A 23,915-nucleotide genomic window follows, 5' to 3' on the forward strand; every position below is an offset into this window, starting at 1 on the left:
GTCCCATTCGCCCAAGGTTCCTGCAGGCCTTGTGGAGCTGCTGCCTTGTACATGCAATGATCTGCTTGTCAGCTGCATGGTGACAGCTGGTGGCAGTCTGGGTTAGCAGGAACTCCCCAGGCATTGCTGTGCTGGGAACAGTCATCGGCTGCATCTTACTTTGTGGAGGGCAATTGTTCCTGGCTTCAGTAGGCTTTGGAGCTAGACTTCTTTTTAGTTATTTACAGTACTCAGAGAAGAAGACACCAACATGAACTGCAGTTTGCGTGGATTATCAGAGCACAACTCTGCTTGTCCTTTCAAATTCTCATTCATTTTTATTGCACAATGTATTGTCTTAAGCACTTTGCAAGATGTGGCAGGAAGGATGCAGAAACATGGGGCTGTGTTTCCTGCAGTAAGTCCCTTTCCCTCTTTAGTGGACTGAGGTCTCAAAGGGAAAGTCCAAGAGTCAATAAGGGCAGGGGATTACTCAGTTAACAGGGCTGAGTGAGCAAATGCTGAGCAGGTCGTACATAAGCCCAGGCATGGTCTGATGCAAGAGGTTGATGTTGTGTAGGAATTTCTTAATATAATTAACAAACAACAGAGGCCAAATTCTTTCCTCTGAGTCTTCCTAATCTGGAAGAAAGAATGGAAAGAAAAATATTGCATATGCAGAGCTCAGAGATGTGCATTATCCCAAAACAGTGGGACTGAAAATATAACTTTAAGTGTTTAGGGCAAGGATAAGCCTTTAAAAAGTGTTTCATTTAGAGATCTGGAAAACTGGAGAAACAGAGGTGAAGAACTCTGCTTGCACTGAGAGCTGATTTCTCGAGGTCAGTGATACTGGGGTCAGTTTTGACTGGTTGTGGAGGACTTCTGGTTTTTTAATAATTGCACAGAGACACCTCAATACTTTGTCAAGACAATGTAATGGAACCAAAGGGCAGTGGTTTATCTGAAAATACTGAAGTGAAATATTTGTGTTGTGAATGTTAGACTGTAGGAGTTAGGCTGGTATTTTGCCAGAAAATGTGATTTTGGGGAATTCTGTGGAAATTTCAAGATTATATAAACAAAAACTGTCTGGCAAAAGATATGAAATCCAATGTTTTTGTCTTCTGAAATAGACTTATTTAAGAATTACTACAGATATGTGAACAATTGAACAGTGCAGGGGGTGGGAGAGGAACTCCTGTTCTTCCTTCAATTGTCCTTTAATTTTCTTCTGACCAATCTCACTTAAGTATTAAGATGACTGACTTCTAACTGCGCTCAGCTAAAAAGAGAATTGTTTCTTTTTACTCTGTTTAAATTTTAAGCTTCATGTAGACTTTTAGAAATGAATGTCTTTATGGAAATTGGCAATGCCAATGGACTTACAGTTTTCAAAGGAAACTCAATCCAGGCTTCATCAGTTCAGTTACTAATATATATATATATAAATATATATAAAATATATATATGTGTATATATAGATATACACCCTCTGCTGCACTTTTATTTTAGAAAGAACTGAAAGAAGTTAGACTTCAACTCAGCTACTTATCTAAATATTCCCCATAGGTAGGTATGTACTCAGCTGGCTAGCTGCTAAATTGATAGCCGCCCTAGAAACATTGTCCTTACAATTTAATATCACAAAGGTCTTCTGTTTTAATTCCTTATATATAAGGAAAAATAGAATGGGTTCCAGTGTGAATAGGACAAGAAAATGGGATACAGATGTGTCTGAAGTTAAACATATGTGTAAGTGCTCAAAGTACTGCAGCCTCTACTAATAAAAATTACAGATTTGATAATTTGCAATTACTTTTTCACTCAAAATGGTTGATGAATGGGTTTTTATTCTTGTTTGGAAATATATTTTATTTTAGACTTTGTACAGTATTTCAGATTGCAAAAAACATACAGTTCTTATTTGTAGAGCAAATAGAACAAGCCATTATGCTGGAAAACTGCTCTGTGTTTGCCTGAGTCTTCTCCCAGTTTCTTTTAGTTATTACAGACAGCTTGAAATGCCTTCCTTTTTTGTGCTTATATGCAATGCTTATCTTGCATCCATATTTTCTATCCTCTAGATCATACTGTATGAAAACAGTGTGAAAGTTAAAAGTGATTTTGGCAATACATCAAAGTTATTTCAGGAGTAATCTTGTTTATAATTTTCTATTAATAGGTAGTATTTTTATAATAAATTAATTTTTTTCCTGGCAGTCTTTATTCATCAAAAAGGATTTGTGTGTTTCTCCAAATGGGTAGCTCAGTGCCTTTTTATTGGTTTTAAGCCTAAACTTCAGCAAGTGTGTGATCAAGTATATCAGAAAAATCCTTTGTCCATTGCTAAACCTTATGAAATTGTAGATCAAAAGAATTTTCCATTTTACAAAGACTGTGGTACCATTCATGGGCTAAAAATGACTGTCAAAGTAATAAAACAACTACTGTTGTCAGGGAAAGATTAAAAGCAGCAGCTGGATTGTACACAGTCAACTTTAAAATCTTTCTCTAGGAAGGTAGATGCTTTAGAAAATGATCTGGCTTTTCAGTTGATTTGCCATGATTGGCAGGCCCATAAAATGGCTACTGACACAGGAACTTGCAAAAGAAAGAAGCCTTTTTTTCCCTATAAAGAGAATATTCTTCTTGCCTTCTCCCAAATTGGACTCTGCACTTGGAAGTGAGATGTAATGCAAGTGTCATGGCAATGATGGGTGCCAGCCTTTTCCTCTGTTTTATCCAATTTACCTATCTTCTTTTTTTCTGAAATCATTCCTGCTGTCAGTTTTCTGCAGCTTGTATTTTAACCTATGTTCTTCCTAACTGTTTCAGTTTTGTTCCTCTCATTCATCAGTACATTTTGCAATTCTCCTTAAATTTAGTATATTGCAACATTGGTTTCCATGTAATTTTTCAAGATCGTAATCAGCTGGAACAGTACCAAATACATCTAATCTCCATTCGAATTCTACCTCTATCCCTCGTATCAGGGAGTGAAATGTTTTAATTGTCTCCAAACTTCTAGCCATCCTGCTCCTCAGATTAGCATGTGTGCAATCTTTGAAACTTTATTTATGCAAGGTCAGTGTAATGGTTTCTTTAATTAATTCCTTTCTTTCCATTTTCATTATCTTTCTTATTTCTAGTCATCCAGACCTTCTTGTTCTACTGAATGAAGTAGACTATCTTTCTACCTGTATCACAAGATTTTGCAAACGACTTCGCACTCGTTGGGGATTTTTCCCAGTCTGTTAGTGTCTTTGGGGTTTTCTTTCCCTATACCATTTTGAATTATATTTATTTCTTAACCTCTTCCCTCAAATATTTCTGACTACATAACTTGTTAACTTGGAGGGTAGTTTATCTTTCTTTCATCCTGACAGCACCATTGGAAATCAACTAAATGGTTTGCCAACCCTTTTCTTCTCCCTGGCTTCTGATTCTAGCCCTCCTAGTATATCAGATTGTAATTCTGGGCTCCACATTCCCCTGTGAACATGACTGTACCTCTCCTCATCTCTGCTTGGCTAGATTAACAAATATGAGACCTGTTTGTCTGTGCTGTTTTCCCTTAGGGTTATGTGCAATGGAGTTATGAAATGGACAGCTTTGTTCCACTACGCCCTTTTTTCCATGCACTGGTCTTAAAATCATGTATGTGTTTGGCTTTTGAGGGTGTAAGAATACATGCGTGTTGCATAATTTGTCACAACTCACATTCATGAGTGATGGACATGCCAGGCCTGTAACGTGCCCAGTTTGTAAGCATGTACATTTTCTTCTTGCCCGTTCAGATGCTGGGCTTGGAACATACTGCCCCGCAGTTATCAGGTAATATCAGCAGTGTTCTTCATATCTGTGCTGAGGATGGAAAACTTCAGCTGGGAGCCAAAAGTTACTGTCCCTTCTGATCTTTTTTCAGTGCCCTGCCTGAAAAACACAAGCTCCTACAGTAGGTGATGGTTGAACTGGTTCAGAAGGAATGGTGTGCAGAAGAGCTGCTGAGTAGGAGAAGTGCTGGATACGTCCACTGGCACAATGGCAGTCAATGTGGTCCACCACCTCTGCAGTTACCCTGCTTACAAACTCCCTTTACCGAAATCTATAAGCACCACCGTCTGAATGCCTTCAGGTTCTTTTTGGGCTTAAGCTCTAACAGCAACACCAAACCTCACTCTTGCTGACCATGGACCTTGATAAAGAAAAGAAAAGGACAATGTCTGATGGGTTTTTTTCAGATCTTTCTGAAGGAGAAATACAGATAAAAGCAAAGCTCTTTGTGACTGATTTTTTTCACTATCTACTTGAAAGGCAGTGGGTCAGAATTAAGGCATTTTTGCTGCGGAGGAAATGTGTGGGATGTTGGCTGCAAGCCAGTAGCCACTAACATCCCTGCTGCACTAGGAATACTTGAATGAAGTGGGCGTCAACCTTGGGAGAGCGGGCAGCACTACCTACATCAGAGGAAAATCTCTTCATTGAGATTCAAGGAGTAAAAATATTGAATGGAGATAAACTGGTCTGGTAGATTTTTCTGTGAGGGACAGTGAAAATGCAAGAATTGTCATCCAGTCTGGAAGAACATCCTCTAAGGTCCTCTGCCTGTCAGGTCCCATTCATTCTGCGGGAGAAGAGATCCATACAGTCCCTGACTTCTCTGACAATTTTAAAGTTGAATCTTCTAGTTCTGCTTTCTCAGCACACAGAATGATGAAATAACATCCGGAAACTTTCAGCCCGTAGTCCTTGCTACAGCCAGTCTTTTACTACTTTTTTCCAAAACCAGAATAAAGATCTGAAGTGTGTCAATTGCTTCTATAGAATATAATTTATCCAGACACTCATCCTGCTTGTGTCCAGCTGAATATCCACTGGGAAAAAAAAGTGATTTCTAGAGTTCCTTTATACCACTAAACTATGAATCTGAAGGATCAAACAGCGCTGTCTTTCTCATTGTTATCTGCCCTAGTTACAGAGTTAAGCCATCTTGCTGAGTCAGTCACCAGTTCTATCCAGTCTAAATATGACCACATTTTTCTTGAATCAAGTCCATCATCAAAACATCATGCCTGTGAAATAGTTTTTCTTTCCAGCTCCAGTAATGTGAAATGTAAGCAACAGATTTTTTTATCTGAAACTACGGATCTGTTCTCAGCATGCATAAGGGAAAGGAGATTCCCATCTTATTTGTGACATCATTGAATTATTAGAAAGTAATACATTCATTTTTTTCAAACAAGGAAAATGGCAGTGATGGAAAAAGGGAAGGAAGTGTTTTGGCTAAGTGTTGGCACTGGACAAAAGTGGCCATATAAAGACAGAATGGCTAGAACAGAGCATCACAGATAGTTTAAAAAGCTCTTCGCCTTGCATGGAAAATAAAGAGATCCTGGACAAGTGACAAAACTACCTCCATGTAAATCTAGATGTTTACATGGTAGTGATGATTTAGATTTTGGATACAGTTGTGCATGTTGGCTCAAACACGTCTGGTCTAATAACACTGAGGTTACAGAAAGCTAGGGACTAGGGGATCCAAAATGACAGCTAACTGACATGGATGAAAAAAAGTGAATCTGAGCAGCATTTGGGAAAACTAGACCTGTGAACTGGAGCAGGTCTATCAAAGCAGACAAGGTAATTATTGGTTTTGCTTTTATTATGGATAATAGCTTTGTGTTGACAATTTGCCTTTCAAATTCTGGTTTTGGAAATGACCTGTAACTGTGTATGTGGACAATTGGTTTGCAGTGTCCTACCTCCTGGGCAGAAAGCCTGGGGCAGGGGGAAACAGCTTCAGTGTCTCAGGTCTGTGTAGTTCCTGCGGCTGGTAAACTGAAAATCACCGAACAACCAACAGAGCAGGTCTAGGTGGGCTGATGGGTAACGTCTGGTGTGAATCAAGCCTGTAAGATCAGGGAGAGAAATGTACTTGCTAGAGCAAAACTAATTGTTGGACTTCTAATGAGTTGGAAAAGTGAATTAGGGCTGCAGCTTGAAAAAAGGGGTGAGGCTGAGGAAACGTGCAGCCAGGAGAGCCCATTAACTGATGGATGTGATGGAAGTTGCAATTGCCAAAGTAAGTGTGGACATCTGTGAGAAGACACAGAACAGAGCCAGGAGTCAAAGTCTGAGATGAGAAGAAGGACCTGGAAGAAAGCTTAATGGCAGCAACATAGGAAGGAGAGAAGGTTTGGATGCAATATTGGACGATGCGTAGACACTTCAGCAAGAAAAATGGTCTGAGGGGTAGAATACTCAAGAAAGTGGAAAAAAAGAATGTAACTGTAATGTCTTCTACTGTGAAGAACCTTTCTTTTTCTGAGATTCCTGGGTAGCAAGCAGCAAATTAGCAAATCCTCAAAATGAATTTTGAAAGTAACCACACTTTCTGCTCTGAGAGAAAAGTTTAAAACGTCTAACATAGTTTTTGTAAGGAAAAGGAAAATGTGCCGGAGGCTGAGAGTTCTTAAGACCAAGTTATAAACCTTTGAAAATAGGATTTTATAATGGAAATGCAGAGATCATTAACTATTGTAAGCACCTCTAAGAATGACACCTCTATAGTAAATTACATTCAAATTAATATAAAACTGTAAAGATTCCCTGACAGCTTTGATTATGTAAGTTGATTTTAGTAGTTAAATGTTGACTTTCTATAATGCATTCTCCAAATATTATACTGAATGCTGCATCATATATAACAATTACCATGTCACAGTGCTATTTTGTGTAAATTAAATTATTGACAGCAATATAATTTTGTATTCACTTTATTATTTTGATTCATTTTTCTGTCAAAATATACAATGACTCTTCACTAGATTTAGAAACCAGAAAAACTCTTTAGATGGTGAAGTATTATTCTCCATACATTATTTTTCCTTAGCTTGTAATGAGGTTGGGGGGGGGGAGAGGGAAGCAACATTTCATTCCTTCTCTGACATTGTGTGTGTTTTTAGACACGTTGTCAACTTTAAATCTTGTTACAATAAGTGTGCTTGTTAGAAAGCCTGCAAAGTCCATGGCAGCCCTGGTCAGCCTCTCCAGGCATGCTGCAGGCCTGGTGTTTTTAGTGTGCTCCACCACAAGCGCTGTCCTGAATCACAGGACGGGGTTTATGATATGATGATTATTCAGCCTAACTTTAAGGAAGGTCCATTGTACATCACAGGGTGAATACTTCCTGTTCTTTGATATTTCTTACAGATAAAAGTGAAAAACGTAATCTGTTTGGTGCTGCTCTTTCTTCACACCTTTTCTTCCCATGTCCTTTGTGGGTTATGGCAGCAGTGATTGTCCCTCCTTGGATGCCTGGAAAGTACTTGCAGGTTGTGGTTGTAACTGCAAACTGATACTTGTAATGCAGCACTTAAAGTTTTCTCATTAACCCTCCTCCAGATGCACAGCCTGTCAGCTCCTCGCGACCTGCTCGAACCTCGAGTGCGGAAATTGGGACACCAGCTGTGTCTTCCTAATGGATCTCAGCTCTTCTCCAGGCAGGTACCCTGACCTCCGTTGCAGAGCCAGTCCAGCTGGCTCACTTCACGTAAAGCTCAAAGTCTGCATCAGAAAGACACAGGCAGGCCCCAGAGTGACTCTGAAACATGGTTTTGGGTGCCATCCTACAACGTGGAAGAAATGGTCTCAGCTGCATTCAGGCAGAAAAGAGGGCTGAATCCAGCATGTCACACACCGTGGGCAAGGACTCTAACTCTGGGTATAAAAATTCCCTCCATTCTGAGTGGTGGTAGAAAGGCTCAGAAAATGCTCATCTTCTCAGCTGGTCCAGACCAAGGAGGTTGGGGAAAGCCTAGTTTGCAAATCTCAGTGGGGTTTAGTTATGGCTTAGATGCAGCCAAGCCTTAGTTACGTCTGCATCTGCCCAATAATAAAAAGCAAAGGCACATTGGCACTCCTGAGAGCCCAGGAAGCAGTTACTGGTCCCTGGACCAGTGAGTGCAGACTTGTTTGTGGCCATACAGCTGTGGGCTAGCTCTCTCATCAGCAGGGTGGCCCAGGTCTGTGCCCCACATAGTGCCCTGGGAGCCTTAAACCTAAAGATTGTTTTTCAGATGCTCTTTGCAGTTGTGTTATTCAGCTGTACTGAGCATGTAGAGTCGAGGAGGCTGAGAGGAAAGCTGCCAAGTGGCCAGCATGGTGACAATGGGACAGGGATGAGAGGTAATAGGGGAGGGCTAAATCCTCTCTGAGTTCACCATGGATTTAGCAGTGTTCTCCAAGTATGTCAAAGTTCATTTGTCTGTTGACCTGAGGTTGGGAACACATAAATAAAATATATTTGCTTTCTATGGCAGCACAAAATTGCAAAAACTCATCTGATACTGATGAAATATGCTCAGCCATTGCACTTGCATTTAAGTCAGTATGAAATGTTATTATATTGTTATGTCTGCAGCATGCATCAAATTCCCTTGTGCTCAGTTTTAAGGGACAGAAGCCCAAAGAGACACTTGGCAGTCTCTGTTGTAGATTAGTGGTAGTGCTGAAAGTAGATGTCACTTCTTAGCCTGGATCATTCCTTTTTCACTTTGCTTAGCCTCTGATATGGCACATTCAAGATGTGTGGTGGCAGTAGTAGTAGTGTGGGCATGGAAAAGAGTCTGTTTGCTTGAAGACTGATCTGTTTTTCTATTAGATGGTCCAATAGAAAAATATTAGAGCTCTGTCAGCCTTGCTCTCCTAAGACATTGGTATTGACATGTATTCTGTTGGCAAACTGGACGTATTAACAATTATTGGAGAGGCAACTGTGGAAGCCCCATGTCAGCATGACCATTTGTGTTAGCTGGTTTATAAAATCCCAGGAATTCATCGATGGATGGAAGAATCATTTCCTTCTAGCTTCTCATCTAACATTTAGCAGCCATCCCTCCTTTGAATGTTTAACTTGTAAGGAAAGATCTTATCTCTGCATCTTTCTGTGTGTAATTACATGTATCTTTCCCTGTATGAAGCAGTTTCACACACAAACACATGTACAGCAGTATGGTTTTAATAGAACCGGCTTCACTTGGGAGCAGACAAATAGAGTTGGGTCTTCTGGCACAGGCACAAAACACTAAGCTGTGATGCTGAATTTCTCATTTGGCCTCATTTCTTGTTTGGTTTGCCAATGTGGGAGTTAATCGTATAAACACAGAAATATGGGGGATAGGGAGAAATACATTCTGTGCTGTCCTGTTCATGTAGCTCTGGTTCTTGCTGGCTTTGTTAATGTATTGCTTACAGCAGTTTAAATGGCAGGGGTGATGAGGAACAGGTGGTGATGAGAAGGAGTTAATGTGAGAGGACATGGAGAAATCATGTTGCTTGATAGGAAATTGTTCCTCCCAGCATATTTCTGTGCTAGCCATACAAGCAGGACTCTATAACAGTATCCTGTGACTACACCAGAAGATACAATGGCATTGAGTTCAAGTGTTAAACAAGTTTATATCCTGTTTCAGCTAATCCTGGCATCTGAGATTTTAGGTGGCAGTCATTCCCCTTGTGCAAGTGCCCAGACATTGTGGTGATGAGCTAGGCCTTGTTAGGACCTCGGGTTACTAACCTGGAGAGAGAAATTTTGCACAAAAGGAGGATTTAAAGCTAAACCAGAGCAAACAAGAACAAATAGCTGGTTAAGTTATCCTGAGAGTTGGGAAAGACGAACCTGCTGGGCAGGTATTCCCTAACAATGTCATTTTGACTTTACTAGCCTGCCTTCTCCTCAATGTATCCTCTATTTGTTCAAAGAAAATCATCTGTTCCTCTCAGTTATTTCAAAGTAAAGTCACAAGAATAGCTTGTTCCCACTCTATTCCAAATATAGCTGTTGGCAGCAATTGCTGAGATAAGGGGGAAGGAAAAGGAACTACCAAGGAAGAGGAAAGGCAGGAGGGGGAAGAGAGAAAAGAGAGCTGAAAAGGTTGGACAATAGAGAGTAAGGAGAGAGACGTGAATGAGAGAGGAGGTGAAAGAATAAGGACAATACACTGGAGCAGAGAAAATAAATCAAAGATAGAAACAAAATCCTGCAAAACAGGGGGAAGCAGCCCAAATACAGAACGAAAAGGACCATGCCCACCCTCGGGAGCTGTTTGAGTTTTAGCCTTCAAAAGTAACTAAACCTTAAATAAAATCCTGTCCAATTTTGACTTTCACTCAGATTGCAGGGGTTAGAGCATCAGAAAACTTATGCCATTTTACACCGCTTGAAGATCTGGCCCTAGAAATTTTAAATCAAAACATGTTGCTTATTTTAATCTCTTGTGGGATTTTTAAAAAAATCTTCTGCTCCAATAAACTTTGGCAGTTTCTGACGGAAAGCCATCCATTGGGTAACTTTGCTGAAAAGGAATGCGAACATGCTTCTCTCAGGAGTTCAGTCAGGATGGGTTTTCTGGTGAGACTGGAGCATGTAGCCATCATGCCCTTAGGAGCAGAAAATAAATGATGATAAAAACGAAGAAAAAGCCAGAACCATGCTCAAACTGACTTACCCAGAGCAAAAGGCTGAAGGTTTTCAAGGCTCAAGGCAGACTGGTTTAAGACCAAAGCACAGTGGAATGAGACATAAATGGAAACAGATTCTGAGACGTGGCACATAGACAGGGCAAATGAAACGAGTCCTTGGCAATCTAGAAATCCTGTGAATGGCTCCAGCTTCTCTGGAGGGGTGGGAAGTTTCTGAGAAACACCCCACAGAGCTCTTCTGCTTTTCTTCTCAGAAGACTGCTTGGAAAATGGTGCCAGAGTTTTGTTTTCCCTCCTGGTCTGCTGAAAAGAGATGCCATACGGGACCTTACTCCTCAACTGAGGATAAAAAGCTGTACCCAGTTCTGAAGGCACTGTTTCCTATAAACTGAGTATGTCCTGAAAGCCTTCTGACAAGCTTTATGAGTACCCAAACACTGGGTAATGGGACTAACAGGAGAACTGAAAATGTAGCACTTGCTATACATCTTTTATTTCAGTCCTTCAAGGAAGAAGGCCACTTGCATCATTAAGGGATGTGCTCGACTAGTCTCTCTCTGGACTGAAGGCCCAGTGCAGCCGTGGGACAAGGCAGTATTTACACAAAGCTCAGGAGACGTGTTAGAGCAGGAAATACAAGGGTAAGTGAAACTAGTTTTGGAAGAAAGGACTGGAAAGTAGATCTTAGCAGTCAGACTATTGCTATTCAGAAACAAAGTCGTCATTATTTTGAGAGTCTTGTCACAGGAATGATGTGTGGATCTGAGTTATTTTTGCTGTTATGAGAAGCAACTTTTGTTGTTGTTGTTCCCCCAGCAAGCATCATGCAGAGCTGATATTTTAGCCTTTCATCAGGGATGCCCCTTCTGTGGCTTGCTCCCAGCACCTCTCTGGGGTACGCGCTCTGCGTCCTGACACCTTTGGGGCTACAGGGTCACAGCCTGTGGGACAGCCATCAGGCAGCCCTGCTGCCCTGGCCGGGATCTCTAACCCAACGGGGCTATACTTCGGTCTCTCTATAGGTAGCACGCCTGTGGTGTAAAGCTTTCGGGGTGCTGTTACGCGGTGAAACACCAGCAGCACTCAGGCCAGCGCACCACTTCTTGCTCAGCTGCCGGGTCCTCGCTGGCTCCCGGGAGCGTCTTCCCCCAGGAGAGGGCAGTGGAGCCCGCACACGCTCCCCGCTCCCCTCCCGCCGGCTGCGGGGAACGTCCTGTCCCTCGGGTGTTACGTGAGGAACGAAAGGGGTGAGCACAGGTAGGGGTGAGCACGTCTACGGATTTAAAACATATGCTAGAAACCGTGTACGGGAATATCCAGGAAATGTTCTGCACATTTAATAACGAGAATAGGTTTTGGGCAAACGAGTTTGTTGTTGCTTTTATTTGACTGGAAGTTTTCTCTGTCACACTTGTTTACAGCCGCACAAACTTAAACTAGTAACCTGCTGATTCCACACAGGTTTGTTTAATTCCTATAGCCCGAATTAGAAAATATTATTGACATTTAAATAACCCTTCAGGATGCTGCTAAGGCTCTCCCGAGCCAAATCCTCACAATAAAGTCATTTACTTATTTCACATTTACAGGCATTCATCCTAAGACAACAAGCAGCCTTGGCTGAAAACCACAGAGTGTGGTTTTAAGGTACTGTAAATCAGGGCAGACTGGGATGCCTCCTCCTCTACTCTTTAACCATCCCCTTCCCCTAGCATGCCAGCAGTCAGGCAGCTGTTTTCTGTAGATCCATGTTTACAGCAGGTTTCCCTGGCTGGGTACCAGGTTTCAGTGACCAGCCAGTACAGGCTGAGAGCCTGTGTCAGGCCTGTGAGGGGCAGGCAGGGTAGATTTAAGGAAAGTGGCTTTTGCCTGCAGCCTGGGAATCCAGCAGACACCCCTGGCAAAACAAAAGGTATAAGTAAACCAGCATTTCTTCCTGTGAGGACATGCCAGATCTCTCTACCCCCAGTGAAAAGGGGCAAATTTAGGAAACTCTGAAATCTGGCTTTGGAGAGAACAACTTCTCTTTTACGTGAAACATAACAACCCCAACCTGAATCTAGCCCAGACTTAGGACAGACATCCCTTGCTGTTGTCAGAGGACAGGGTCACTCACCTCCTATCCAGGAACAAGTCCCTGCTCCCAGCTGAGTCCCCACTCCCAAGGGTGCCTGCTGAGCTGGGGCCACCTTAACATTCCCGAAAGCAGCGGGGTGCACAGTGGAAGTGGCAGGGTGCGTTTCCCAAGCAGGCCTACTAGCATTGCTGCTGTTAGCACATGAGGTCAATCGAGTTTTGCTACAAAAGCATAGTAACCCCCTGGAGGGATGACTCAAATGCGTGATGTTAAGCTGGTTAAATGGTGCTGTCAGCTCCACAGATGATGAGCTGCCTTTTCTTCCTCTGCCACTCTCAAGCTCAGGTATGGAGGCAAGGACAGTTTTATTTCTACAGCTCCTCTCTCAGGTCCTTGTAGCAGAGAAGGACTGCAGGAAAATATACCCAGTGCAACGTCACCTAGCACCTTGTTAAAAGAACAAATACCATAAATCCAAAGGGGGCTGGTTTCAAAGAAATTGGGAATAAAAGAGAAGTTCTGCCCTTCAGCTCTGAACCCTTCTCAGTCAGTGCTATATCCAGTCAGACACATCATGCGCATACGAGGCGTGGCTCCTCTCTTGGTGCGAGTGGGGCTTTGGCAATTTATACCAGCAATCTGTCCATCATATGAAACCACGTGGTTTATAGGAACCACAGGAATCAGTAGGATTTTTTGCATGTAAGGCTTATTGACGTCAGTGCGAGTTGGATGGTCTAACCCTCGGAGTCTGGTATAATCAGCCAAACGGGGATCAAAGGCACAAAGCACATGCAAAGCACTACAGCAAGAATATCTGAAAAGGGACCAGAAACATTTGAGTTTCATCTGTCAACATCTTCCTGAAGACCAAGCATTAACTACATTTCCATCTTGCCCTGCACCAGATCCTGCTGCCATTCAGACAAAGCTCCTATTGAGAGAAGTCGAGTGACTTGATTGTCTGTGTAAAGGCTGGAAATCAGACACAATTTACCCCATTCTTGAGAAGCCTTTTAAAATTAACCAATAAAGTCAACTAATAGTAGTATTCCTTAGGTGAAGTTAGCCAGAAGGTACATTAAATTTTATTCGTGTCAGTCTTTCATTGAATCCTTCTCCATCGTGGAAGAACATTAAATTCGCCCCGTTAGTTCAAAGGTGGAATTGAGACATGGGGAGGTTAAGGTGGGATGTGAAACCTTGGTTCTTCTTTCTCCTGTGTGCATTATGAGTTAGTGTCATCAGTGGGCACATGGTGTTTTCAGATAATAGAGGAAGATGTTACAGAGTACCCCTAAAACCTGCATCTGATACATCCGTGACTTTTTGCAGTAAGGAGGATACTGTACTTGGAGTTACCTGTTTCTCAAATTCATGTAAAGTAACTTGCCCCACCGCACAACAGATTCCAATATTTTGTTCTTTCATAGTAGCGATTAGACCAATTATAGCTCGGCTGTAATGGAAAGGTACAATACAATTGCTCCTACTTCTCAGTCAAATTTCCCAGAACCTGTCTCTCTCTCTGTCTCTCTGTCACAATTTAACTTTTAAATTGAGATGGGTTTTTTAAATGAAAATATCTAGAATCCTACTGAAATTGAATGCAAGCTTTCTTTCAACTATATCTCATATGCCAAATTGTATTGGCTGTACATTAAGTGCTTAGAAAGGACTGGTAACAATATCTACGTTAAAAAACACTAAGCATTATATATTTACTAATTACTGTGCACACGTCCCCTATCACCTATAAAGGAAAATACCTAGGTTTATGCCTACTATTCCTTAGCAAGTATGACAAATGCCCCTAAAACTTTTACTTTTTCAGGCACACTCCTGTCTAGCCTGGGCTCTGCAGTGACTGGACAAGCAGTGAACCCGGAGCACCACCAAAGGCAGTGAAATTAAAATGGAGCAAGTGAGGAGAGAGCCTTTCTCAGCTGGGGTGTGAGGTGTTGCACGGATAAAGAGGGGCCTGGGAGACAGACGCCCTGTGACAGCATTTGGGACCCGAGGCAGAGGTAAGTGCACACGCCATAGGGACACCCGAGCATGTCATGCTTCTGTGGCGCATGCTGGAACGTACTAAAACCCATAAACATGGGTATCTGCAGTTAAAAATTAAAGTGAAGAGTTTTTAGCCTTCCTATGTATTCTCTGGGTTGTTGCTTTGGAACAGGAGCACGCTTTTGTAGCATCTCTCATATGTTGCCATGTCTTGCTGCTGCTCGGGTTGTCAATGGGGTTTTTTTTCCGTAGACCACTGAAAAGGGGCCTTGCACGCTACAGGCCATATGTGAGAGTTGCTTTCCTAAAAGCAGGAATAAACGGCCATGAGATGAAATATTCCTTAGTGGTGAGATTAGTGACATGAACATAGCATGGGATACAGCTTTCAAAAATAATTACATCTGACACCCTCATCAGCAAGAAGATGTAGGGGCTGCAAGCTCTGAGCTTGGGAACAGCATATGAAAGATTGGCTTCTCCTGGGAAGAGAGGCACGAGGGAGGTTATTTTTAGTACTTTGGAAAAAGAAAGCTAGAATTTAAGCACTCTTTGGTTTGATACCCTGATTATGGAGGAGATCATAGGGAAAGAAAAGCAAAAACTGGAGTGGAAGTGGTTCCGAGGATGGGGCCTCGGGAAGCTGTGGAAGTGGGACACGGCGGTGGAGGCGAGAGGCTGGTCCGAGCAGAGTGGGAGCGGCGAGGACGGGACGGGACGGGACGGGGGGGCGGCGGGGAGGCATCCATGCCCCCCTCGCCGCTCCCCCGTCCCGTGCCCGGTCGCGCCCGTCGGTACACTAACAACCCACCGACGGCGGAGCCGGTGGTTCCGTTTTCGCGACGGTATATATAGATCAGACACTTTCCAAAAAAAGCAGCGGCGCGCTCGCTCTGCTCGGCGACTCCTTCCACCCGTAATTTAGAAAAAAAAAAAGACATATTTTTTTTTAAGAAAGGAGAAGCCGGATTCCGTGAATGCGGCTGTTTTCTGACCCGTCGCCGCTTTGCGGTTACGGGCTGCTGAGAAAGTGAGCGGGGTCCGGCGGGGCGGCCCCGGGACCTCCTCTGCTTTTCCGAGCTTTTTAAAATTTTCCGGAACGAGCCCTAAAAGGGCAGGCGGGGCGGGGCCGGATCCTCGCCTTTTTAGGACAAGGGCCCCGCCACCGGAATACCCCCCTGGGCGGCGCGGCGGGCGGCGGCGGGGCGCTGCCGGCGCGGCGGGGGCTGAGCGGGGCCGGGGCGGGTCGGGGCCGCCCTCGCGGGGCGCGGAGCGCCGGGGGGTCGGGGCGGGCGCGGGGGGGGGCGGGTCCCGCACGCGGGCGCCCACGTGACCGCCGGGCCCCGTTCCTCAGTCCTTATATGGGCAGTGACGTCCCGGGCATTCAGGGGGCCCCCATAAATACTTACCGCCAGACTTGTCCTCCAGCGCGAGCTGCGGCGGGAGCGCGGCTCTCCCGGGGCACCGCGGGCACCGCACCGCCGCGACGGGGCGGCCGCCCGCCCTCACATGCCGCCGCGCCGGCTGCCCGCCGTCCCCCCGCGCCGGTAGTGGGAGGCAGGGGGAAGCGCCCCCTCCTCGCTCTCCCCTCCCCGCCCCGGGCGCGCACCGCTGGCCGGGAGCGCCGCTCTCCCGGCCGCCCCGCTGCCCCCATGATGACCGCCAAGGCGGTGGACAAGATCCCGGTGACCCTCGGCGGGTTTGTGCACCAGCTCCCCGAGGGCATCTACCCCGCGGATGACATCTCCGCCGCGCTGCCAACTTCGGTCGCGATCTTCCCCAATGCCGACCTGGCAGGGCCGTTTGACCAGATGAGCGGTGTGGCAGGAGGTAAGCGGAGCCCGCGCGGCCGCGCAGGTGCGGGCCGGGCCGCCCGCGGAGGGCGGCGGGGCGGCGGAGCCGCGGGCGGGCGGGGGGCGGACTGGGACGGGGGCCGCGGCCCCCCGGGGCTCGCCCGCCGCCCGGCCGGGTTCCCCGGCGCCCCTCGCGGCAGCCCTGCCCCCGCGCCCGGTTCGGGGGAAAAGTTGGGGCCGGCGCGGAGCCCCCGCAGCCGGAGCGCAACATGTGCGCGCCGCAGCCCCGCACCGGGCCGGGCGGAGACCGGGACCGGGACCGGTGCCGGGCCGCCCGGCGGGTGGCGGCGCGGAGGGCTGACCGGCTCCTTGCCCCCCCAGACGGCATGATCAACGTGGACATGGGCGACAAGCGGGCCCTGGACCTGCCCTACGGCGGCGGCTTCGCGCCCAACGCCCCGGCCTCCCGCAACCAGACCTTCACCTACATGGGCAAATTCTCCATCGACCCGCAGTACCCTGGCGCCGGCTGCTACCCCGAGGGCATCATCAACATCGTGAGCGCGGGGATCCTGCAGGGGGTCAGCACGCCCTCCTCCGCCGCCTCCTCCGCCTCCTCCGCCTCCTCCGCCGCCTCCTCCTCGGCCACCGCCGCCTCCGCCGCCTCCGCCGCCTCCCCCAACCCGCTGGCCGGGGCCCTCGGCTGCACCATGGCGCAGGGCCAGCCGGCCGACCTGGAGCACCTCTACTCGCCGCCGCCGCCGCCCTACTCGGGCTGCGGCGACCTGTACCCGCAGGACCCCTCCTCGGCCTTCCTGCCCGCCGCCGGCGGCGGGGCGCTGCCTTTCCCCCCGCCGCCCTCCTACCCCTCCCCGAAGGCGGCGGCGGCCGACGGCGGGCTCTTCACCATGATCCCCGAGTACGGCGGCTTCTTCCCGCCGCCCCAGTGCCAGCGGGAGCTGCACGCCGGCCCCGACCGCAAGCCCTTCCCCTGCCCCCTCGACTCGCTCCGCGTCCCGCCGCCCCTCACGCCGCTCTCCACCATCCGCAACTTCACCATGGGGGCGCCCCCGGCGGGCGCCGCCCCCGGCAGCGCTCCCGGCGGCGGCGGCGGCGGGGGCGAGGGCGCGGGCGCCCGGCTGCCCGCCGGCGCCTACAGCCCGCACCACCTGCCGCTGCGGCCCATCCTGCGGCCCCGCAAGTACCCCAACCGGCCCAGCAAGACGCCGGTCCACGAGCGGCCCTACCCCTGCCCCGCCGAGGGCTGCGACCGCCGCTTCTCCCGCTCCGACGAGCTCACCCGGCACATCCGCATCCACACGGGCCACAAGCCCTTCCAGTGCCGCATCTGCATGCGGAACTTCAGCCGCAGCGACCACCTCACCACCCACATCCGCACGCACACCGGCGAGAAGCCCTTCGCCTGCGACTTCTGCGGCAGGAAGTTCGCCCGCTCCGACGAGAGGAAGCGGCACACCAAGATCCACCTGCGCCAGAAGGAGCGGAAAGGAGCCGCCGCCGCCGCCGCCGCCGCCGCCGCCGCCGGCGGGTGCCCGCAGCCCGGCGGCGGGAGCGGCGCCGCCGCCCTGGCCCCCTGCGCGGCGCGGACGCGGACGCCCTGACGGCGCGGGGCGCGCCGGAGCCAGCGCTGAGCCGCTGAGCCGCCGCCGAGCGCGGCGGGGCACGATGAGCACCTGGCGGCGCCGCGGGGCTCCCCCGGGCCGGGCCGGGCCGGGCCGGGCCGGGCCGGGCCGGCGGGTGTACATAGGGGCTGCGGCGGGAGGATGGATGCATGCAGTGCCGTCGTGGTGAGGTGTCCTTGGTGCCTTGTGTGGTGTAGAGCCCGGTCCCCTCTCTGCATGTGGGGGGTGCCTTACCGATCCGCTCCGACGACAGCGGCGACACCGAGACCGGAAAGTTTTCCCTCCCTGGTTTTAGTATGGCTGTACATTTCTGCCTATTAATATTGGGATTTTTTTTTTTTTTCTTAGAGACTATATTTTTGTACGCACTGGTTTGGGGTTTTGGTTTTGTTTTTCTTTTTGGTGACTTAAAAGTGTTACGTTTGTAGTAGGACTGGGGACGGGATGTAAATACTCTGGCTGCAGCCGACGCCCGTTGTCCGCCGGGACCCGGCGCGCAGCAGATAACACGGATAATGCACAACCACTAACGGGAGCTGGAAGGAGAGAGGGTTTCTTTCTGGCCACTCTGTAAATAAACTTTTCGACAATAGGGTCGGTGCTTACAACGTTTATAAAAGACGACAAATAAATCTCTTAATTATGCTAAATTGACACCTTTATTTCCGTAGGTTCCCTGGCCCGGTGGGGGGGGTGTGTGCCTCCCGCCCGTCCCCGGGCCGCGCCGGACCCCGGCGGCGGGGGGCTGCGGGGCGGCCCGCCCCGGGCGCCGTCGGGCGCATCGCACCGCCTCGGCGCGGAAAACCAGCGTCCCCGGCCCCGGCGTACAAACACTCGCTCTCGGGCGCGGGGATTTCCCTCGGAGACGAGAGACGGGATAATGTTAACCGGGGAGCGGGGTGGGTTTTTTTGACTCACTTTCTGTTTTGTTCCGCGGTTACGATCCGCCCCAGGCAACGTCCCCGAGTGGGCTCCGGAAAAGTGAGTACCGCCGCCCCGACGGCCGCAGCTCGGGGAAAGCGGCTCCCGGCGGCGCGGGGCTGCGCGGGCGGCACCGCGCCCGCTCTCGGGGGGCTCGGCGGGGGCCCGGGGGCGGCGGCGCTCACCCCCGCGGCACGGCCGGGCTTTTTCTGCTGAACCCATCTGCCCGCAACATCGCACTTTTTTTTTTTTAACCTATTTTGAGCGTTGTTTTTTAAGATGTTATCCCGGCCTGGCCCCGCCAGGGCCCACCCTCGGATCCTGCCGTCGGTGTAGGGCCGTACCGCGATCGCAGAGATCCCCGGTGCGGCCCGCACCGCACAGGCGAGCCGCGCCGGATGGACCGCACGGCGCAGGCCACGGCCCAGCACTGCAGGGAGCAGGGCCGAGGCCCTTGGCCGGCCGCTCCCAGCCTCTGCTTGCCCCGCTGCCGGGTCCCGCTGCGCAAAGCCCCAGTGGCACCTGCCTTTTCTGTCTGAAACGCCCCCTGGAACTGGCTGCGGCTTTTGGGGTAGCTGCTCTTTGCTTGGGAAAGGTGGTCAGTGGTAGCTGAAGCGACATGCCTGCTTTTGAATCGGACGTGAAGCAGGCTTCCAAAGCCGGGCATGGACCAGCCTGTGCGGGACAAAGCCACAGAGCCACGCCAGCTCCAGAGCCACCACGCTCACCACCCTGCCGTCCACCTTAGCAGCAAAAGTAAGCCTTTGCCTCCCCTGCTGCATTTCTTGGTGGGTTGCGGCTTTGCCACCTGATCCCATGTGCTCCTGGCCCCCAAAAGAGACCATGGCCTGCTGCCTACAGGGTTGTCACACGGGAGTGCAACCCCACGGGACCTGCGGCCTCCTTGGTCAGCACCTGTGGGTTGCGGTACGGGGAGGTGGACAGGGATCCAGCGCTCTCAGTATGCTGGGCCCCCGGAGGTACTGCCACAGCCTCGGATAGCCACAGCTCGGTCACAGCCAGAGCATCGTGAGCAAAACTGGGATCTCAGCTACCCAGGCGCACAATCTGAGGCTCCACTCACGCTCTCCAAACTACTGTCTGCAGCCATGCTACAAGATTAAAGTCCCAGTCAAAAGCAAAGCGACATAAACAACACAGAAATTATAAATGAGTTGACTCAAGGAAACTGTCGATGACTAGCATACAGCTACAAGAGAACCTTACATTGTGCAATAGCATCAGCGATCTTAAACCCATGCCTTTGCCTTACAGTAACAGCCAGCTTCAAGAATGGTAATACTGCACGCGCCTGGATTTGTCTGCAGGGCGCCGGTGGAGGATTTGGGCTGAGAACCCAGCGTTAAGCATCACCTTTCAAAGAAAGGCCAGTCGCACCATTCGGACTGTTAGGCAAAAGAAACTTGCGCTCTGTACCATACTTGGTTCAAGACTGTCGTACTTGCGAAGGAAAGTAATGACTGGTCAGTGGTGAGATATCCTGTATTTATTCTATAATTCAGCAATAACAGTAATTTTGCTGTTGTGAAAACACAATAACCAGACTGCAGAGAGAAGGAACGGCATTACAGACTTAAACCTTCTGCTTACAGATATCCAGAACATATGAAGTAAGTGTCAATTACCGAGTAAGCAAGAAGTTACACAAGGAGGCTTTTCTTTAATGTTTCAGGTTTTCTTTGCTATTTTTCCTGGCTTTGATGCTAACACCTTTATTAAAAAAAGGAAAAAAAAAAAAAGAAAAATATTTTGCCATGGTAGTTAACAGCACTCCATATTGTAAGGGACCATGCTCTCCTCTACGGAAAGATGCATTAAAGTCCTATCCCATTAAACATCTCGACTAGGCTTTACTCATGGAGAAAAAAATTAAAAACCAAGCAGAAAGACCTAAGGGGAGGACAGAGCAGATGAGATAAAAAATGCTCTCTGTTGCAGTCTGTTTTTCCAGTACAGCTGTTTGCACGAACCATGCTATCTTCTTTGTGGACTTCTGAAAAAGGATGATGGTCTTCATTAGCATCGGAGAGAGTTAGAAACACAGGCTGTAACACAGGGAGGCATTGCGTTATAGTTAATGACTACATTCGATAGAGAATTGTTGCACATTAACTAATGCTAAGCTGCAGGGGAATTCCAGGAAAAACAGGTAAGCCAGCTGCAGAAATATCAGACACTTTAAAGTGCTGCAAGAATAAATGGAAATCGCCTGAAATAATTTCCACCAATTTTTCCTTGCAAAAGAATTAATCTGTGCATGCATAATGCTGACTGTAGTTTACATTGATTCTTTCGCAGGAAAAAAAAAAAAAAAGAAAAAAAAAAGGCAGCAATGCCCTATCAGAATCATTTAAAAATTCACACATACAAGCCACTGTACAGGAAAAGCAAGTCTGCTTTTATAAATACACAAAGAAAAATTAAAGCCAGTTGTGGAACAATTTCTGGAGCAGGTTGGTGCATCACTTAGGAGGCTGGTAAGTTGTGTTTTCTTATTCAAATTCCCACATTGTGACCAAGAGGGCCAAGGCTGCCCCGGCCTAGGTCTGTGGTACGAAGTGTGCGCTCGGATGAACGGGCACGAGACCAGTCCCTGCAGTACAGGCGGAGTATTTCACCTATAGAAAAAGTTTCTCTCTTGTTAGAAAGATCGCATCCCCTGCCATGGACAAACTGCATCTCCAGACTGCTTCCATCATAGCGAGGTGAAATTCACGGTGTCTCTTCTACGCTACGTTTATTTAAAAGCCTTATGAAAAAGTAGTCTTTATAAATAGTATAAAGAGGGAAACTGCAAGGCTTCAAAAGCCCAAAGCGTTCACTTGTCCATATAAAAACACAGACCACACTTTAAAGAGAAGACATCAGGTCAAATATTATCTGTACCTAGGGTATGCGCACCGCTGTATATATAGTGTTTGCAAATACGTCATGTTTCTAGAATAGCTTCCACAACACAACAGTGGATAGTTGGTTTTTCTCTTAAGATGCCCACAGTTTCCGCTACCCACCGGCACTGCTGCATGAGAGGTTCCAAGCGAGGTTAATTAGCAGCTGACTAGTCTCCTCCTAGCTGAAGGAAATATGCATAGACGTACTCTGTAATTCTCAGTTGGAATAGCAAGATCTGAGACGCAATGCTTTAAAGAACTGCTAAAAAGTAATTCTGAACCTGACAGTGTCCCTTCGGAGCGGGAATTCCCTTAACTCCAGCCCTGGGGATCACTGGCGTTTACTGGAGGAGCGTGTCCTGGCTCAGGAGTTGTTCTGGGTTTGTTTTTTGCTAGTAGGGGTACAGCTCTTCTTGAGGCTCGCTCTGGAGACGGAGTCCCCAAAGGCTGCAGCCAGACCAGCCCCCTGCCCAGGCCGGGTGAGCACACTCCGCCAGCCCACCGGCGCCAGGCTCTGGCGGTGGGAGCCCCTCCGGGGGAAGTCGGGGCGCCCCGCGACAACTCTTATTGCATTTACTCTCCCTGCCGGAGCCCGATCCCCCCTCACTGACGCGCAGCCCTAACTATTTACACAGGATGCTGGATTATTTTCCCCCAACCATTCAGTTGAGCAGAAGTTTAACGGTGCTACTCCTCCACGTCAGCCCAAAGGAGGTAAGCGCGCTTTGGCGCTTTATTGCCCCCGACTCATGAAGCCAGGCAGGCCTGTGGAGAGAGGAAGTCTTCGCCTCGTAGCGCTCCCGAGGAGCCCCGGCCAGCACCCGCGGTCCCGCCGGCCGGGCACGGACGCCAGGCAAAGCCCAGCCCTGGTTCCGGCGGTGCTGCCCGCCGGGGCCGGGGCCGGGGCCGGGGCCGCCCCGGCAGGCCGGTCCGTGAGGCGGGCCCGGGGAGAAGGCCGGCCGGGCGGGGGGCGGTGGGCTCCCGCCAACCGTCCCAGCGGCCGCCGCCGGGCCCGGGCCGCCGCCGCCTCAGAGGCAGACGCGGGGCCCGGGGTAGGGCTCGCCCCCGCACCAGAAGTCGGCGGCCTGCGGGGTCTCCATCAGCCACACCTCCCGCGGCAGCCCGGGCGGCTCGGCGCCCGCCGGCGGCGGCGGCCCCTCCAGCAGGCGGTAGTAGTGGCAGTCCCGGCCGTGCTGGGGGTCGTAGGGCGGCGCCAGGATGTCGAGGAAGGCGGCGGGCCCGTCCACGGCGTCGATCTGGTGGAGGTTGTCGGTGTGCGGCGAGAGCAGGCAGGGCGGGGAGGCCGGCGTGTAGTGCTGGCGGGAGCGGAACAGGGCGCGGTGGCAGGGCCCGTTGGCGGCGGCGGCGGGCGGCGGGGCGGCGGCGGCGGGCAGCGTGTCCATGCAGGCGATGCGCAGCGTGCCGTAGAGCACCTTCAGCATGCCGTTCATGCCCGGGTGGTCGTGCAGCGGGATGCAGGCGCCGTTCCGCAGCAGGAACACGCCCATGCTGAAGCTCTCCGTCTCGCAGATGTGCATGTAGCTGACAGGCGGCACCACGCCGGCCCACGGGAGCCCCCCGCCCGCCGCCGCCGCTGCCGCCGACGGCCCCCGCGGCGCCAAGTGCAAGTCCTCGGCGCGCACCTCGTCCAGCAGCTGCTGCAGCCGGTGCAGGTTCTCCCCGAAGGTCGGCCCCGCCGGGCTGCGGAAGGTGATCCGCGCCTGCCGCGCCACCCGCTGGATCAGGGAGGCCATGTTGTCCCGGGGCATGGCGGCGCCCGGCCCGGCCCCGCCGCGCCCGGCCGCGGCAGGCGGTCCCGTCGCCGCTTCCGCCTCCTCTCCCTGCCCCCGCCGCGCAGGCGCGCCCGCGCCGCCGTGCACCACGGGGCTCGTAGTCCTGCCCGCCGCCGGCGCCGCTGCCCCGCGCCTCGCCGCGGCCCCGCGGCCTCCGCCGCTCCACCCTCGCCCCTCAGGGCCCCGCGGGGGCGCGGAGCCGGGGGCGGCGGGGCGGCCCGGCGGCGCGGAGCCGGGGGCGGGGGGCGGCGGCGGAGGGAGGAGGACTACGGCTCCCAGCAGGGCCGGCGGAGGTGAGT

The 23,915-nt window shown here is 50.0% G+C and overlaps 2 protein-coding genes across 2 annotated transcripts; one reads left to right on the top strand and one right to left on the bottom strand.

Annotated features, from left to right (window-relative positions):
* Nucleotides 1–771: 771 nt before the first annotated feature.
* Nucleotides 772–18,607, top strand: EGR2 (early growth response 2). The gene is made up of 4 exons (XM_072870272.1): nucleotides 772–821; nucleotides 14,376–14,568; nucleotides 15,983–16,384; nucleotides 16,729–18,607. The coding sequence occupies exons 3-4, from the start codon at nucleotides 16,207–16,209 to the stop codon at nucleotides 17,967–17,969; spliced, it is 1,419 nt and encodes a 472-aa protein (XP_072726373.1). The 5' UTR covers nucleotides 772–821; nucleotides 14,376–14,568; nucleotides 15,983–16,206; the 3' UTR covers nucleotides 17,970–18,607.
* Nucleotides 18,608–20,398: 1,791 nt separating this feature from the next.
* Nucleotides 20,399–23,706, bottom strand: ADO (2-aminoethanethiol dioxygenase). The gene has a single exon (XM_072869142.1). The coding sequence runs from the start codon at nucleotides 23,590–23,592 to the stop codon at nucleotides 22,852–22,854; it is 741 nt and encodes a 246-aa protein (XP_072725243.1). The 5' UTR covers nucleotides 23,593–23,706; the 3' UTR covers nucleotides 20,399–22,851.
* Between the last annotated feature and the right edge of the window lie 209 nt (nucleotides 23,707–23,915).

This window comes from Ciconia boyciana, chromosome 8 (genome assembly GCF_034638445.1).
Source record: "Ciconia boyciana chromosome 8, ASM3463844v1, whole genome shotgun sequence".
Classification (NCBI taxonomy): Eukaryota; Metazoa; Chordata; class Aves; order Ciconiiformes; family Ciconiidae; genus Ciconia; species Ciconia boyciana.